Raw genomic sequence first — 14,630 nt, forward strand, 5'->3', positions numbered from 1 at the left:
TTCATAACTGCAGCTGCTGTCTCCAGAAATACATCAGACATGTAATACATGTTGCGTTGTAATACATGGACAGAAATCCACACTGTAAATGTCACGTACGTTTGTATTACATGTATGCAATACCCGTTCACATGATCTCCCCATAGCAGTGCATTATTAGTATGTAATACGACTTGCATATCTCATGGCAAAACTGAGTCCGCCTAAAAACAGTTTATAACACGCACCACCTGTTGTCTTATCCTTCGGCTACTGAATGTGATATTATAGTGGGTATATTGTAATCAAGCCTTGTGTTAGCATGTCCTACATGCCTATTAGAACAAACCAACAGTATGCCTAGTGGTGTCCCGTCAGATAAAAAACGAATCGAAACAGCATATATGCACCATCCATAATGACCTGAAACTTGAATGCATAGGAGAGAATTCAGACAACTTTGGTTAAAGCTGGGATTTATTTAAATCTCACTGTTCAACAAATGCCTGAACATTTGAGGAATGTTTAGGAGTGCTTGTTCCATCCAGTAACAGACTGGCATCTTGACAATAAGTTGAATTAACCTGGTGTACATAAAAGGGCTGTGATACCATAGTAGAATGAAAAACACATCCTTGCAAAAGCGTGAAAAGTGAATAAGTATCTCAAGTCCACAACCATGCTTAAACTGGGACAGTGAATAAGCATTTGCCATTTGCACATACATACCCAATACATGACAACAGAAACCTGCCCATACCAAAATGATCTGCACAATGGCCTCCTGTTTACTTATCTACCATCACTACAAATTGAAGTGGTAAAATAAGGTCCAATGTGCAAATCTACACACTAGTTAGCTGTAACCATTTAAAAACCTTTACCTGAACACAAAAATATAAAACACAGACATAAAAACAAAACAACATTAAATGCATCTCTTAGTAGTATCGACAGCAAATCACCTTCTATCCACGGTGGTGAGCATGATAAATGTAGCCTATGATGATGCATGTCGTTTCAGCCATGTAGTTACACCTGCTAATCAAAATATATCATATAGTGTTTCTCTTTAGCATTGCTATCATTCATGGGGAATTCATTTAATGCAATAAAAGGTGGAGTATTCATGGTGAATATTCTGGTGCCCCATCTTGGCACTGAAGCAGACAATTCTAAAATTGTTTTTGTGAGACACACACATCATATTAAATATTCATTCAAAATCTTGAATCAGACAACTTAAAAGTAACATAACATACAACACCATATATTGTAAGCAGAATGTAGCGGGAGAAGTAGGAGTAAGCATTGGAAATGAAAAGGCATCTTTAAAAAATCTCAAAATACGAGTATCCCAACACTTTGGAAATCCATAAAATAGGGTTTGCAGGACAGTGTACAAACAGTTGTCCTTCTAAATACTGACATGTCTAAGAAAGTATGGCTTTGTTGATATTTCTCTCACGTTCATAACTTAAGCGTCTGACTACTAAATGCTCCTCTAAAAATATCCACCTGTAAATATTCAATAAATGTCATACTGTATTGCACTTAGTAATCGTAAGCGTCACTGATATTGACAGTCCGCGGGGGACGGGGAGTCATTGGCCCTCCGGTCTAGGTGAAGGGAGGGAGACGAGAGCTCACACAGGCCTGTAGCAGGAGTCCGGTTGCCACATGCGGAGATCTACTAGGATCTGGTTGAGCTTCTGCATCCACAGATTCCTCTCGTCCTTGGTGTCAGCACAAAGCCAGTTCCTGCAAACGGAAAGAATCAATTTAGGTTCCGCAAATGCTTTGAAATAGGGTGGAACCAGCCCTTTGGTCGCGTGGGACTTACTTAGTGACACACATGGTGTTCTTGCACTGGCTGACCAGCGTCTCCTTGTCGTCTTCTCTCTGAGGCCTGACAGTGACTAGCTCAAAGGTGTTTGGTCGAGCGCAGAACTCCCTGTTGGCCGGCTCCACCTTACGACTGGTGCAGTTGGCAAGGTTGATGCGACCCATTGGGTTCTGGAATGATACAAGCCATTTTAAGCTTGGGCTCCCATAGCTTCTCAATCAAAGTGAAAGTTAAGCAGCAAATACCGGTGAGCTAAACGCCAGTTTGTCAGACACTCACCTTGCGTTTCTCATCGTCTGGGTAGGTCCAGTAGGAGATGCAGTAGCCTGACAGGACGCACCATCTCCTGTGCCAGGCTCCGAACCCACTGACATCCTCAAACATCGTCTGTGAACAGAGTGAGTGTTAAAGCTTATTCATGGTGATCCTCCAATAGATATTATTTAATTTAGGGGTGTGCATTTATGCAACACCAACTCACTCCTGGTAGACATCTTACCCCCCCTGCCTATCTTTAAAAAAGAATTTTTTAGTTTTTGGCTTTTGGCTTTTTGATTGAAGCATTGCACCATTTGTATTGTATTGTAAAGCTCAAGTCTTTGTTTTCTTTTTTCACTAATCTTTCAGTTCTAAATCTTTATGTTAAGGTGAGGTTTTAATATAGAGGGGTTTCTTACCTCACATGCACTTTTATATTTATTTATTTTTTAAATCAGTCATTTCTTTCTCTCTTACTGTTTTGCAATTTCTTTGTGCAAATAAATGTATAAATAAGACAAATAAATAAAATCACTGCCTATCACACATATGGAAAGTTACCATTTGGCATGGATCTTAAGAATAGCCCAATGGGAATTCTCAAATGTGGTGGAGCAGTAACTGTGCCTGCAAATGCCTGCAGGCGTTACAGGGGTGATCCTTGTTTGTACTCACCAGGAAGCCCCTCTCCTCCACCATAGAGCCCACCTCACACTGCATCTTGAGGTAGATGTGGCCCTCCATGGGGCACAAGAAAGGCACCTGCAGTCAACAGGACAGGTATGTAAGAGAGACCTGACAGGACTTGCACCAACAGAATGCTTCCTTCCATTCAGGCAGGTTTGGGGTGACAGGGGGTGAGGTAATCAGGTTTCAGACTGAACGCAAAGCTGTTCTCATAAGGACTAGTAAATTGGCGGGATGGTGAGATACCTGAATAGCTGGTTACTGTAAGCCAAACATTTTCACCTGAAGCATCCAAAACCCCCCCCCAAAAAAACACACATCCAGCACAACTTACTTTCCTTACGACAATATACTGATTTGCAGCCAGAAGTTAGAATGTTAGTGCCACAGTGAAAGGAACAAGATCATCTTGTTCTACCACACAAAACCCCCACACAAACGTCAAAATAATAACTGGCCACAGGGCATGTAGCAACCTTGTTCAGAAACATGTCACTGAGTAGCTCTCTCTCACTCCTTTCATATTTGATCTAAAAAGAGAGAAACGAGGAGTTTGTGTGAGTGAATGTGGGTGTCAGAGGCTGTACATTGCGGTGGGTGTGAATCTTCATCCTCACACAGCCTATACAAACATGTGACTTACTTTGTGTGTGCGTGCATGTGTGTATGCGTGTGTCTGCGCGCACGTGTGTGTGTTTGTGTGTGATACAGCAGAGGTCAGCAACTGTTCAAATAGAGGGTGAATTGACAAAACATGGAGTAGTGAGTGAATGCATTATGCAAAGAGTGCAAAAAAGAGAGAAGGAAATCCACAATAACCATGTCACTTTTTCCCCCCACACAATATTTACATGTGGTTTCTAATTACCTTCTCCAGATGAAATTTGTTCTTCCCAATTGAGGCGAGAGTTAGCTTGTGTGATCCAACAAGAACAAAGTGACTGGTGCGAACTGCATTAGGGCCCCCAGGACTGGCCATCACTGCAAAGAAAGTTTTATGAGTTATTCACTGTGTGTGTGTGTGTGTGTGTGTGTATAACAATTAATATTGTGTAATTCATTCTGCTAGTTTCACATTTCATTGATTAATTCAAAATGTGTCCTTACCTGGTGTTTGACTGCTCTTCTACAGAGAAAAACAAAACAAGGATCACTACATGAACAGAATCATGCATGATTCTTTTTCTGGTTAGCTCAACCAAAAAAGTATATTTTGACAGCAAATGATTGGTAAGTGACTAGCTGCCACTGGTCCATTGTCATGCACGGTTTAACACCTCTCCTTTCACTTGCAGGGCAAACCCACACATTTCACCAAATTCTGTAACTTTGAGTCACGATATCTATAAGCAACGCTGGTAAGAATCATGCATTCATAGATGCAAATCCACACATTTCACCAATCATTCCTGTAAACTCCCCTGAACTGATAAGAAAAGTACCCAAACAACATTCTGTGTATATTTTGTGAGGAGGATGAGAAGAGGGCTTACAGTGATGGCAAGGAATCTCTTTGGGGTGATTGCCTGGAAAGACAAAAGAATAGATCTGATTATGGTACAGTTGGGAATGTAATGTTATGTTAAGTAAATGGGTGGCTCAAACAAAACACTTAACCACTGTGAGCTGTATGAACTAAGACTTTAATCCAAAGGATCCTTCACGGTGTGGGGGAAAACAGTGGGCCGGGAAGGGCCTTATGTTAGTGACTTGTCTTCTATGTAGCATTGACAACCACACACCCACAGGTGAAGGGTTTAAAAACAGTCAATCCATACCGACAAGTATAACTCTTGGGCCTCATGAATATGCCTCCAGATCATCTGAACACAGACATCATGTCATCTTAAACACAGTCCTTCATTTGAGCACAGCCTTAAAAATGCATACTTTGCGGCGTTTCTAGATTCCCTGATCATTACTCAAGCAAACTAGAAGCAAAGACAAATAAGTCCAATCAAACATTCTACAATTAGTTACATGTTTTTTTTATATTTTCTGATAGTGTTACAGTACAACTCAACATGTGACAAGCAAAATACCTTTGACTTGCTGGGCTTCTTCCTCTTGTCAGAGCTTGGTTCACGCTTCTGAACCTGGAGGAATCACCAGATATTACAGTTCTGTCAGGCCAAAGGAGCTCATTTCCCACACAAGTACACCATCAACATTTCTAGTCAAGTTAAACAAAAACACCAACAAGAACTCACCAGGTAGTAGACCTCAATATCAATCCCAAAGTCGTTGGAAACGTTTGCCCTGCAAGTGAACGGAGAGGCGTTAAACCGTGCATGACAATGGACCAGTGGCAGCTAGTCACTTACCAATCATTTGCTGTCAAAATATACCTTTTTTGGTTGAGCTAACATACATGTAGGACACAACAATAAATTCTGTATCTCTCCGAGTCACGGTACCTACAAGCGACGCTGGGTTGAGAAAAGTTTGACATGGGATTTCACAGGCTGCAGAAATGTTTTAATGTGCACATTTGAAAACATACCCCCTAATCCCTCTGAAAAAAAACGGCCTCGTGCCTCACCAATACAGAAAAAATACAAGCCACCACTGCAACGGACAAACAGAATTGTGGAGTGTTACGTACATTGTGAACTTGGTTGAGAATATCAGAGCGTCACCACTGAGGGCGGTGCGTGTGTTGGCTAAAGGAGTAGCCACGTCGTTCTCTGCTCCGGCACGAATCATGATGAAGAAGTAATGGTTGGCTGACTCTGAAATAACCAAAGGGGTAAAGATGAGCAACTTCACACCATGGACCCAATCCAAAATGTACAGTATATGGATACTGTAGGTGGTCTTTGGGACTACCATTATACATACCAGTGGAGGCTGGTGGAGGAAGAAATCAGAGGGCGGGCTGATTGTAATGCATGGAACGGAATAAGGAATGTTGTCAAACTTGTGTGATTGATACCATTCCACATTCCGTTCCTCACATTACAATGAGCCTGTCCTCCGAATGTTCACCTCCACCAACCTACCTTAGCAGTGTAGTGTGTTTTACAGCAGTAAGGCAGCTATCTACCTGGCTTGTTAGCGGCTGAGCAGACAAAGTCAGCCTTGAGAGGGAGACGCAGCTCCACCAGGGAGATGGAGCCCTTGGACGCAGACACGCCCATAATGTCCTCCTGGGCCTTGGAAGAGCCTCCCTGCCCCCTCCTCTGGCCGGCCGGGTCTCCCTTCAGCCGGTCCAGCTCTGCCTTCAGAGCCACCCTCCTCTCAGCTGGGGAAGACAAACCACTTGTTTACTTTTGTCATAAACTTTGTGTTTAGCACCCATCATAAAATACCTTGCTACCTGAAGTGCTTACCAAAGCATACTAGTAAAGTAATAAAACCAGCAATCAGAAAAAGACAATATACTGTATATAAACATTATTTAGGGGCGTACCAGGGGTTTTACTAAAGGCTTACTTGCTTTTGGACATGCATTCAGTCATGCATTTGTGGTGCGACAGACACAGTGAATGAAAGCTTTCCTGTCATCACTGTGTTATGAAAGTCTGAGTTAGGTGCACCCGTAGTCAAGGTGAGGGGAACTTACTGGCAATGAGCAGCAGCCTCTCAGCCTCCGCCTCCACCTGGGACCCCTTCCCGTGCTCCTCATCTGTGCAGCAGTTGAGGGCCTGACTGGCCTGGTGGATCACCGTCTGCTGCAGGTTCATCTCATTGGTCAGAACCTGAATGGAGAAAGACAGAAAATAATAAGAGGATTTCAATTCATCACAATGTGGTGTTCTTACTGGCAATACAACTATTTTTGTGCTCACGGTTTGAAAGACCATGCCTTGTTTTTGTAGACCCTGGCCTATAACTTTACATACAGAGACAAAAAAATCTACATATATATAAATAAATAAAATCTCACTATATTTCAACAAATTAAAAGCAGGGGGGGAAAACAGAAACCTAAAAAATAATACAAAAGAACAAATGACAAACCACCAAGACATAGGCTCAACCTAGATTAAAAATAGCTAAAACAGTTACAATTTAATTAATAAATCCACTAACATTCTCTTGAAAAGGCCTACTGTAACTCTACTCCAGTTAGATTCCTTACAAGTCCAATAACAACCTAGCAGTGGGAGGGTCACAGTTTAAGTGGGCTGTTGGCCTGGCTGTATACAGACAGTTTGGGATAATTGACTGTGTCTCTCTCCTACCTTCATCTTCTGCTTGATGTTGGCGTGGCCGCCGGAGCCCTTGGGTTCCTCTGCTCTGCGAGTGACATCCTCGTTCCTCACAATCACCTGCTTCACATGGGGCCTCTCAGGCTCCTTGATCCTGGTGGACCTATACGCACTTATACTGGAAAACAAAGGAACACACACACACAGTTAGTTGTTGTCGTCTCAGATGAAGTGAAAAGAATGGACCAGTGAACGGTAATGATCCCATTCAGCAATACGAACACACACAGTACAGAGACCGTGTAGCTGGATAAGTAGGTTACCTGTAGGGCAGGTTGTGATCATCTTCAGAGGCCTCAAGACTGTCTGAAGAGCCGGCTCGGAGCATGCGGGCCCTCTGGAACTTGCTTGGTCTGGAGACGTTGTCAGGAGTCTGGCTCTTCTCATTAAACGAGCTGGCAGGGGTCGAAGTCTGGACAGGAATACAAAGAGCAAAGTGGGTGCTTGGTCGAAATGTAACCATGGACTCAACAAGCATGCACTTACTGGCAAGACATGTTCAGAATGACAAGGAGATCTCGAATCCGACAGACAAATAGCGCAGGCAAGCTATTCATAAAAGAGAGCGAACCATGACTGTGATTCCAATAAAAATCTTCTGAAGCCAACACCAGTCAGATGGCCTTGTGGCAAGTTATCAGAGCCCTTTCTGTGTTTTCAACATTTTCCTCACCATCATTCTTTTCTCTGGGCTCTTCGCTACAGCAGCCACCGTCTCCACCAATGGGGTCAGGATAGACATGGAGGAAATGTTCAGGGCATCTTCCTCACCCTCTTCATCATCATCACTACCACCACTGTGCTCATCACTCTCCTCCAGGGCGCCATCGAAGAGCTCGTTGATGACGTCAGAGTTAATCGACTGGTCCACGTTCATCTCAATCTCCCGCACCTCCTCTTCATCTGCAATGACAATGTAGATAACAGGCCATAATTATAAAAAAAAAAAAAAAAAGCATCCAGCATTAATAAATATGATCCTGTAAATACAGGGATGTTAATAGCTTAATTAATGGCCTCTGCTTTGAATGTACTTGTTGTCTATTATGCAGTCAGGTGTTTTTTGAGGACAACATCCGTAGAAAATGGCTTGTATGTACCTTCTTGGTCCTCTGAGGCTTCTTCATCAGAATGTTTATCTACTGAGAATCCGACTCTCTTCAGAGGGCTTGAGGTTGGGGTTGTGCTGACCAATCCATTTGGTTTTCCTTTAAAAGAGAAGTTGAAATGTCAAGATTCAGTTCTATTTTTTTCTTCTACTGGTGTTAGCTTTCCATATGGTTCTGTTGAGGATAACATGATGGTTGAAAAGCAACAACAATGTATGTGAGGTCCAGGGGATGCTGGTGGGGGTAGAAATCAGATGACAGGCTCATTGTAATGCATGGAATGGAATAAGGAATAGTATCAAACCACAGGCGTTTGATTCCGTTCCTCATTCCATTCATTACAATGAGCCCGTCCTCTGATTTCTACCTCCACCAGCCTTTGACCTGATACGGTCAGGTCAAACTCGTTGTGACCAAATCCACATCATAAGAATGGACAATACATGCATATTACAGTTCTGTACCAGCAGGGCTGGACTTGGGTGCAGGACTCAGGATTTCCAGAAGGGCCGCTGTTGGCTTATCATCAGGCTGGGACGCAACAGGCTTCCTCTCCTCAGGCTGCTCTACCAACTCCTAAGAAGAAGAGAAACATTGAATTGAATTTCTGCTCTAAAGATTGATATAGTTGATTATAATAAAGGAATACGTGTGGTTGATGAGAGGCAAAGGTTACAACCAACCTTGGTCTCAGTGTGTTTCTTGGTGTCAGTGCCCTCATCCTTGTTCTTCCACATGTTCCCTGCTTTCTGGAAGCGGCTGCGAATCTGAGATAGTTCTGACTCTCTCTCCTGCAGTCAAAAATAACAAAGATGGGTATTTTAATGACATAGATAGAGACAGATATATATATAATTTTATGCAGTAGGCTACACACAAGTGTTAACATTAATCCACACCACTTTGGCTCTATAATAATATTGTCTCATTAGACATGTCACAAGTAATGTCAAATAAAATCAGGAGGGTGTAATATTGAATATCAGACCCACCAGTTTCTGCTTCTGAGTGAGATCAGCTGTGGTGGTGTTGGCGGACTGGGCTGCCCTCAGCCTCTCCTGCACCAGTCTGGTGTTGGGGGTTACAGAGGGAGTCAATGTGGGGGTGCAGGTCTGAGCCTGGCCCTGGCCAGCCCCGGCTGCAGGGGAACTATGGGTGGAGCGCTCCTGGCACCGCTCCCCAAAACGCTCGAGGAAAGACTTGACACCTGTTGGAAACACAGTCACACACAACGAGTGAGAGGGTGTGGGAACACAATCACACTGTGCTGAAAATGTATGGCATTTATAGGTAATTGGACTCAACAAGTCACTATACATAACGGCAAATAAGTCAGACAACACGGTAATGTTGTGATGTTCACTTCCGATCTTCCGCCGTAGATTGAAAACCCATCTCTTCAAGCTACATCTTAACAGTCCCTCCTAAAGACCGCTTCACCCTCACTACCCCCCCTATACTAACCCTCTTCTCTCCTGCTAATAAAATAAAATAAAAAAATAAAAATAATTTTAAAATGTTTTAGCCTACTGGCATTACGACTGCCAATGGCCCCTGGTGTGAGCATTGATTATTTTGTCTTATGACTGTTGGATAGATGATTCACTTACTTAAACAAATTTATTTGTTGTACGTCGCTTTGGATAAAGGCGTCTGCTAAATGCCATAAATGTAAAATGTTCCTCACCTGGACTTCCAGCTGCACCTCTCTGCTGCAGGGGTGTGGAGTCCTTGACAAACTTGCCTCTGGTCTGTAGGACAGAGTGTCCAGTGGTGGAGGGCTTGGTGAGGAGGTCTGGCTTCTGGGGACTGGCGTTACAGTCAGGACCTCTGGACAGGGCCTGGTTCTTCAGGGGGCTCTGGGACACCGCTGATGGGCCCACTTTCTGGGGGCTAGAAGGGAAGGCTCTGCCCTGGTTGGATGGGTAACTCTTCTGAGGACTGGCCACAGGAGAGGGGAGGCCTCTTGCAGTCTGCAGAGCTGGCTTGGCCTCGGGTACCTCAGTCTTCTGAGGGCTTGGCAGAACCACTCTGTTGGACTTGACTGGAGAGTGGACGGGGAGCTGAAACAACACAATCGGGGATAATGATCAACCAAACTTTACGTGTAAATGTGCGTTCCTTCCTGCAATTCTCAATAAACCGTTGTTTATTGAGAGTCTCTTCCAGGTGTCACTGGTCTACAAAACATGATTGAAAGAAAAAAAACAAGTGCACACATGCAACAGCATTTTGTTTTTATTCAAATCTCTTTACAAAATTTCAACATTAAAAATTCATCACAAAAGCATGTAGATCTGTATACAACCCGTGAGCGTGGGTAATTAAGCCTTTTGTATGACTCACCGGGTTAGAGCTGTGCACAGGCTTGTTTGCTGATGTCTGGCTGGGTAGCGGACGGTTTGCAGCTGAACTGGGTTTGGCAGCGGCAGCCTCTCTACGGGCTGGTGGGGGGGCCCAGGCGGTGCCAGGCTGCCCTTGTGCATTGTCTTGGCGAGAGCACATCGGGTGGCTGAGGTCTTCCTCCCAGGAGCCGATGGTGGCGGCAAGGTTAGCCAGCCGGCCCTTCCTCCCCACAGGGGCCTCTGAGGACAAGGGGACGGTGACTGGGGCCACCTCCTGTCTCTGGGTCTTCACAGGTGACGGGGGCGCACAGTCGGGGACCACGTCAGAGGTACCTTGTGGGGGGGAGACGATACTCATTCAAATCTGTCAGCTACAAACACATGATCATTATTCACTCAAGAGACAAAATAACATTTTGTAAACTATCAAATGCATAGCTCATAGTTAATCTCTCATGGCTAGGCTGACACTACAGTGCGTGTTCAAAGGACACAACATATAAATGGCTAATAAACAGGCCATCATGCCCTTACCATCAGCGTCCCAGTAGTGCCTCTGCTCAGCCAGTCTCTGCAGGCGTGACTTGATGGTAGTTGGAGTTGGGGCTTCATTCTGCTCCACTCTGTTCCTCTGGGGTGCTGGGCTGGAGGGTACCATCTCTACATCCCTGCTCCTCTGTGGCTCTAAAACAGGACGCACCGCCATCTTCTCTGGCACTGGAGAAGCACGCACCGCCATCTTCTCTGGTTCTGGAGAAGGACGTAGAGCCATCTTCTCTGGTTCTGGAGAAGGACGTAGAGCCATCTTCTCTGGTTCTGGAGAAGGACGTACAGCCATCTTCTCTGGTTCTGGAGAAGGACGTACAGCCATCTTCTCTGGTTCTGGAGCCGGACGTATAGTCTGCTTCTCCAGGGAGGAGGAAGAGCGGACACTGGCTGGACCCGCTGGGGGTTTCCTGTCAGTCTGAGGGTCTGTCAGTGTAGGGGTCACAGCGCGGGCCATAGATGGCTCCCTGTTCTCCTCACCAATCGTGGGCTGGGCATTCTCCCCTGAGCATCTGCGCTTGGAGGGAGACGGCTTGGTGGAAGGGTGCGGGGCTGAGGGGGGCGAAGAAAAAAAACACAAAAAAACACCACGAGCCAAGTTTATACTGGGAGATTTCCAGTCTTCAAAACTTAATTAGTTAGGAAAAATAAATAGTATTATTTTCTTTTTCCCATAAACACCATATAAAAAAAACTAGATGCTATGACACATGGCAATTGTGTTTACATCTGTATGTGGCGGGAAGCTGGAGACAGCCCACTACAGAGTTTATAGTAGGAACAGTTTGCTCATCATTCAGTGACTCGTTCCAACGGTCAAGCTTCCTGTATATGGGCACGTCTCATAGGGCAGGAAGTCTAAGCACTTCCTGACTGGTCTATGAAAACCCTGGGGTTTAAAACCTTCAGTGCATTACTCATTCTTACAGCCAGAGGGCGCACTGGCCCATCAGAAGATACCATTTGTATCTTTTGTTGATGTTCATAACTAAGATAATCAGTTAAGAGTACAAGTGAGATCTTACCTGTGTCGATGACTGGCTCGCACACCACACTGTTGGTCTCAGCCAGAGGCTCCCTGGCCCTCTTGGCCATCTGTCTGTTAGCGGGAGCGGGCCTATCGGCTAACTTCTTCCGCAGATTCTCCCTGCGGGCCCGTGTGCGTTCCAACAGTTTCTGAACACAACCAAAACAGAAAACACCATTTGATTCATTCATTCAATTTTAATGAGTGAAACCATTAGCAACAGGATGTGTGATAAAAGCGATGCAATGTTGGCCTAGAGCACTTCCTCAGTGGCTCAGTTGGTAGAGCATGGCGCTAACAACGCTTAGGTTGTGGGTTTGATTCCTGCTGGGACCATATATACTGAAATATCTGCACTTACTGCAATGTAAGTCGCTTTGGATAAAAGCGTCAGCTAAATGGCATATATTATTATGTATTATTATCCAATTACTCCAGATCTCTGACTTGTCATCTGCCTCACTGTGGTAGCTGACTAGGTAAGTGCATGTGGTCATTATGGCTACCAAACAGAGACAGGAACAAAACATTTTTCTCTTGGGGAGAGATGCTCCTCCCATCTGAACCTTTACTGGCCTCCAAGGCAAACAGTCATGAGGTATGATTTACTGCCTGTCTCTGTGCAAGACACACATTCCTACTGTTACGTTAGTACTTGAACGATATCTTTCTCAAGGCGTCTGGAAAACTGCTGTTAATGTGGTTGTCATTCCTAAAGAATGAGCCACTCCTGCTGTTGGTTCCAGAATTTGAAATCTCAGCTTCTATTGGTTGGAAGTGAGAAGTTCAAATAGACAAATATCCTATTCAAGTTGTCTTTGAGCTACTCAGATACTTTGAGCTAAATTATTTTAGGGAATTAACTGGCAAATACACAAATGTGACTTGTGTATGCAAATGAGAAGAAAACACCCAAAGTGTTCATAAACAACAGTTAATATTCAAATGTTTCAGTTAGTCATCATTTAAGTCACATGCATGACTAATTCCTGCAAAAGGTCTGAACTAGCTCCAGAGGACAGTGAATGCATTCATTCCCAATTAAGGGAATAGTTGCACTCTCAGACAGCTTACTGCTCTCACTTCGCACAGTAGGTGAAGGGGCATGTTGACATTAGGATCAACAGATTACCTTCACATGTAGCTAACTATGGGGGATCAAAATCACAAATCAGTCACTGGAAGATATTATAAATAGTGTCAGGACTAGACTAGCAAAAGGCCTGTTGTGTAATGATTGACTTAGACTGTTTAGGTTAGGTGGCCCTTTGCACTTTAAAAGTACTGGCTTCTTCTCAGAATCAGAATTCTTATTTGGCCAAGTATATTTGCACATACAGGAAATTGACTTGGTGAGGTTGGTGCATGGACATAAAAATCAAATAGCAAATTCTGATGATGGAAGTTCATTTAAAAATGTTTAGCCAAATGATTTGCAACACCATTGAATAATACAACAGCTTAGCTATCTAAATATACATCTATCTGGCTGACTGTTTAGTTGGCTAGTTAGACACGTGGCAAATATTAAGTAAACCTGTTAGAAAAATTGTCTAACCTCAGTCAATGTGAGTCTGAGGTTATACCTGTTAGTCAGTCAATGTGAGAAATGTTTTGCTAGCTAGATAACCCTACAGCTAATCAAATTGTACAGTTCGGTGCATTACAACCTCTGAACTTAGCTTGCTTGCTAACGTTAGCTAGCTCGTCAGAAGGCTAACGTTTAGATATTACTTTTGTTTGGCAACAATACTCACCTCAGTAAACGGATCCATTCCGAGAAGTATTTATCCCTGTTCGAATCTACTAATTTCAGATTGAATAATGGTCGTTTATCTATCCTAACTCAGCAAACGTGGACAGCAAGTGAGCCGTCGCTTTGCCAGACTTCAGAGCTTCAGTTCCTCTTTTCTTTCAAGCAAACATCTGTTCAAATTTGAATTTCAGCGCTGCGTTCGCTGCGCCCACTCTGACGGTTAGAGTCACCCGGCCAGCCAATAATAGACCGAGGGCGTAGCCATCGTACCCAGCTCAGCCCTCCACAAACGGTTTTTATATTTTAGAATAATGTTCATAAAATAACTATTTGGAAACTTCTTCTTTTTATGATATTATTATTTTTGCTAGTTTGTGATAATCATGTTGAGCTGTTCATCATAAAGCGTGTGTGCGCGCGCGCGCGCGCGCGTGTGTGTGTGTGTGTGTTTGTTTGTTTTATCCCATATCTTGCTTAGGTTCAATAGTAGTGTCTCTGAGCAAATGTCCAGAGAGCCTGTTCTCACACAAAGCCATTGTGACTGTTGGCCAGCTGTTGACAGGGCATTGTAAGAACTGAGGCAAGCACTGGCAGAAGATAGGGCCATACCTGCAGCTTGAAGCCCATGATGACGCGACCTAACCGTCTACAAATGAAGCATATACAGTATACACTAGCAGCCACTATATTACTGTGTATAGAGTCACTGCTGCTTGTGTATGACTATGCATTGCGATGTTACTGTATTCTGTGCTTTTCCCCCCGAATTTCATTGTACACTTCATTGTTTCATCATACACTCCCTGTATCCCAGTTCCTTCGACAATAACACTTTGAAACTCCTTATTTTAGAACTATATTTA

At 43.9% G+C, this 14,630-nt stretch overlaps 1 protein-coding gene across 1 annotated transcript; it reads right to left on the minus strand.

Annotated features, from left to right (window-relative positions):
* Positions 1-454: 454 nt before the first annotated feature.
* Positions 455-13,904, minus strand: anln (anillin, actin binding protein). Its single transcript, XM_083681193.1, has 25 exons — positions 13,769-13,904; positions 12,010-12,160; positions 10,973-11,536; positions 10,440-10,771; positions 9,781-10,156; positions 9,086-9,300; positions 8,777-8,884; positions 8,558-8,669; positions 8,085-8,192; positions 7,658-7,887; positions 7,248-7,396; positions 6,958-7,102; positions 6,336-6,471; positions 5,817-6,014; positions 5,376-5,502; positions 4,981-5,029; positions 4,813-4,866; positions 4,264-4,296; positions 3,878-3,896; positions 3,639-3,751; positions 3,247-3,300; positions 2,759-2,845; positions 2,105-2,212; positions 1,823-1,995; positions 455-1,740 (listed from the first exon to the last, which is right to left on the minus strand). Exons 1-25 carry the CDS (start codon positions 13,784-13,786, stop codon positions 1,626-1,628), a joined length of 3,774 nt encoding a protein of 1,257 aa, XP_083537319.1. The 5' UTR covers positions 13,787-13,904; the 3' UTR covers positions 455-1,625.
* Positions 13,905-14,630: the final 726 nt, after the last annotated feature.

This window comes from Argentina silus (genome assembly GCF_951799395.1).
Source record: "Argentina silus genome assembly, chromosome: 11".
NCBI classification, from domain to species: Eukaryota; Metazoa; Chordata; class Actinopteri; order Argentiniformes; family Argentinidae; genus Argentina; species Argentina silus.

Excerpts from the sequence above, each read along its gene's own strand:
- anln (XM_083681193.1), bottom strand. Across the intron at positions 10,772-10,972 it reads GCACTACTGGGACGCTGATG|GTACCTCTGACGTGGTCCCC; the intron begins GTAAGGGCATGA and ends CCCCCCCACAAG. Across the intron at positions 8,670-8,776 it reads AGAAACACACTGAGACCAAG|GAGTTGGTAGAGCAGCCTGA; the intron begins GTTGGTTGTAAC and ends TCTTCTTCTTAG.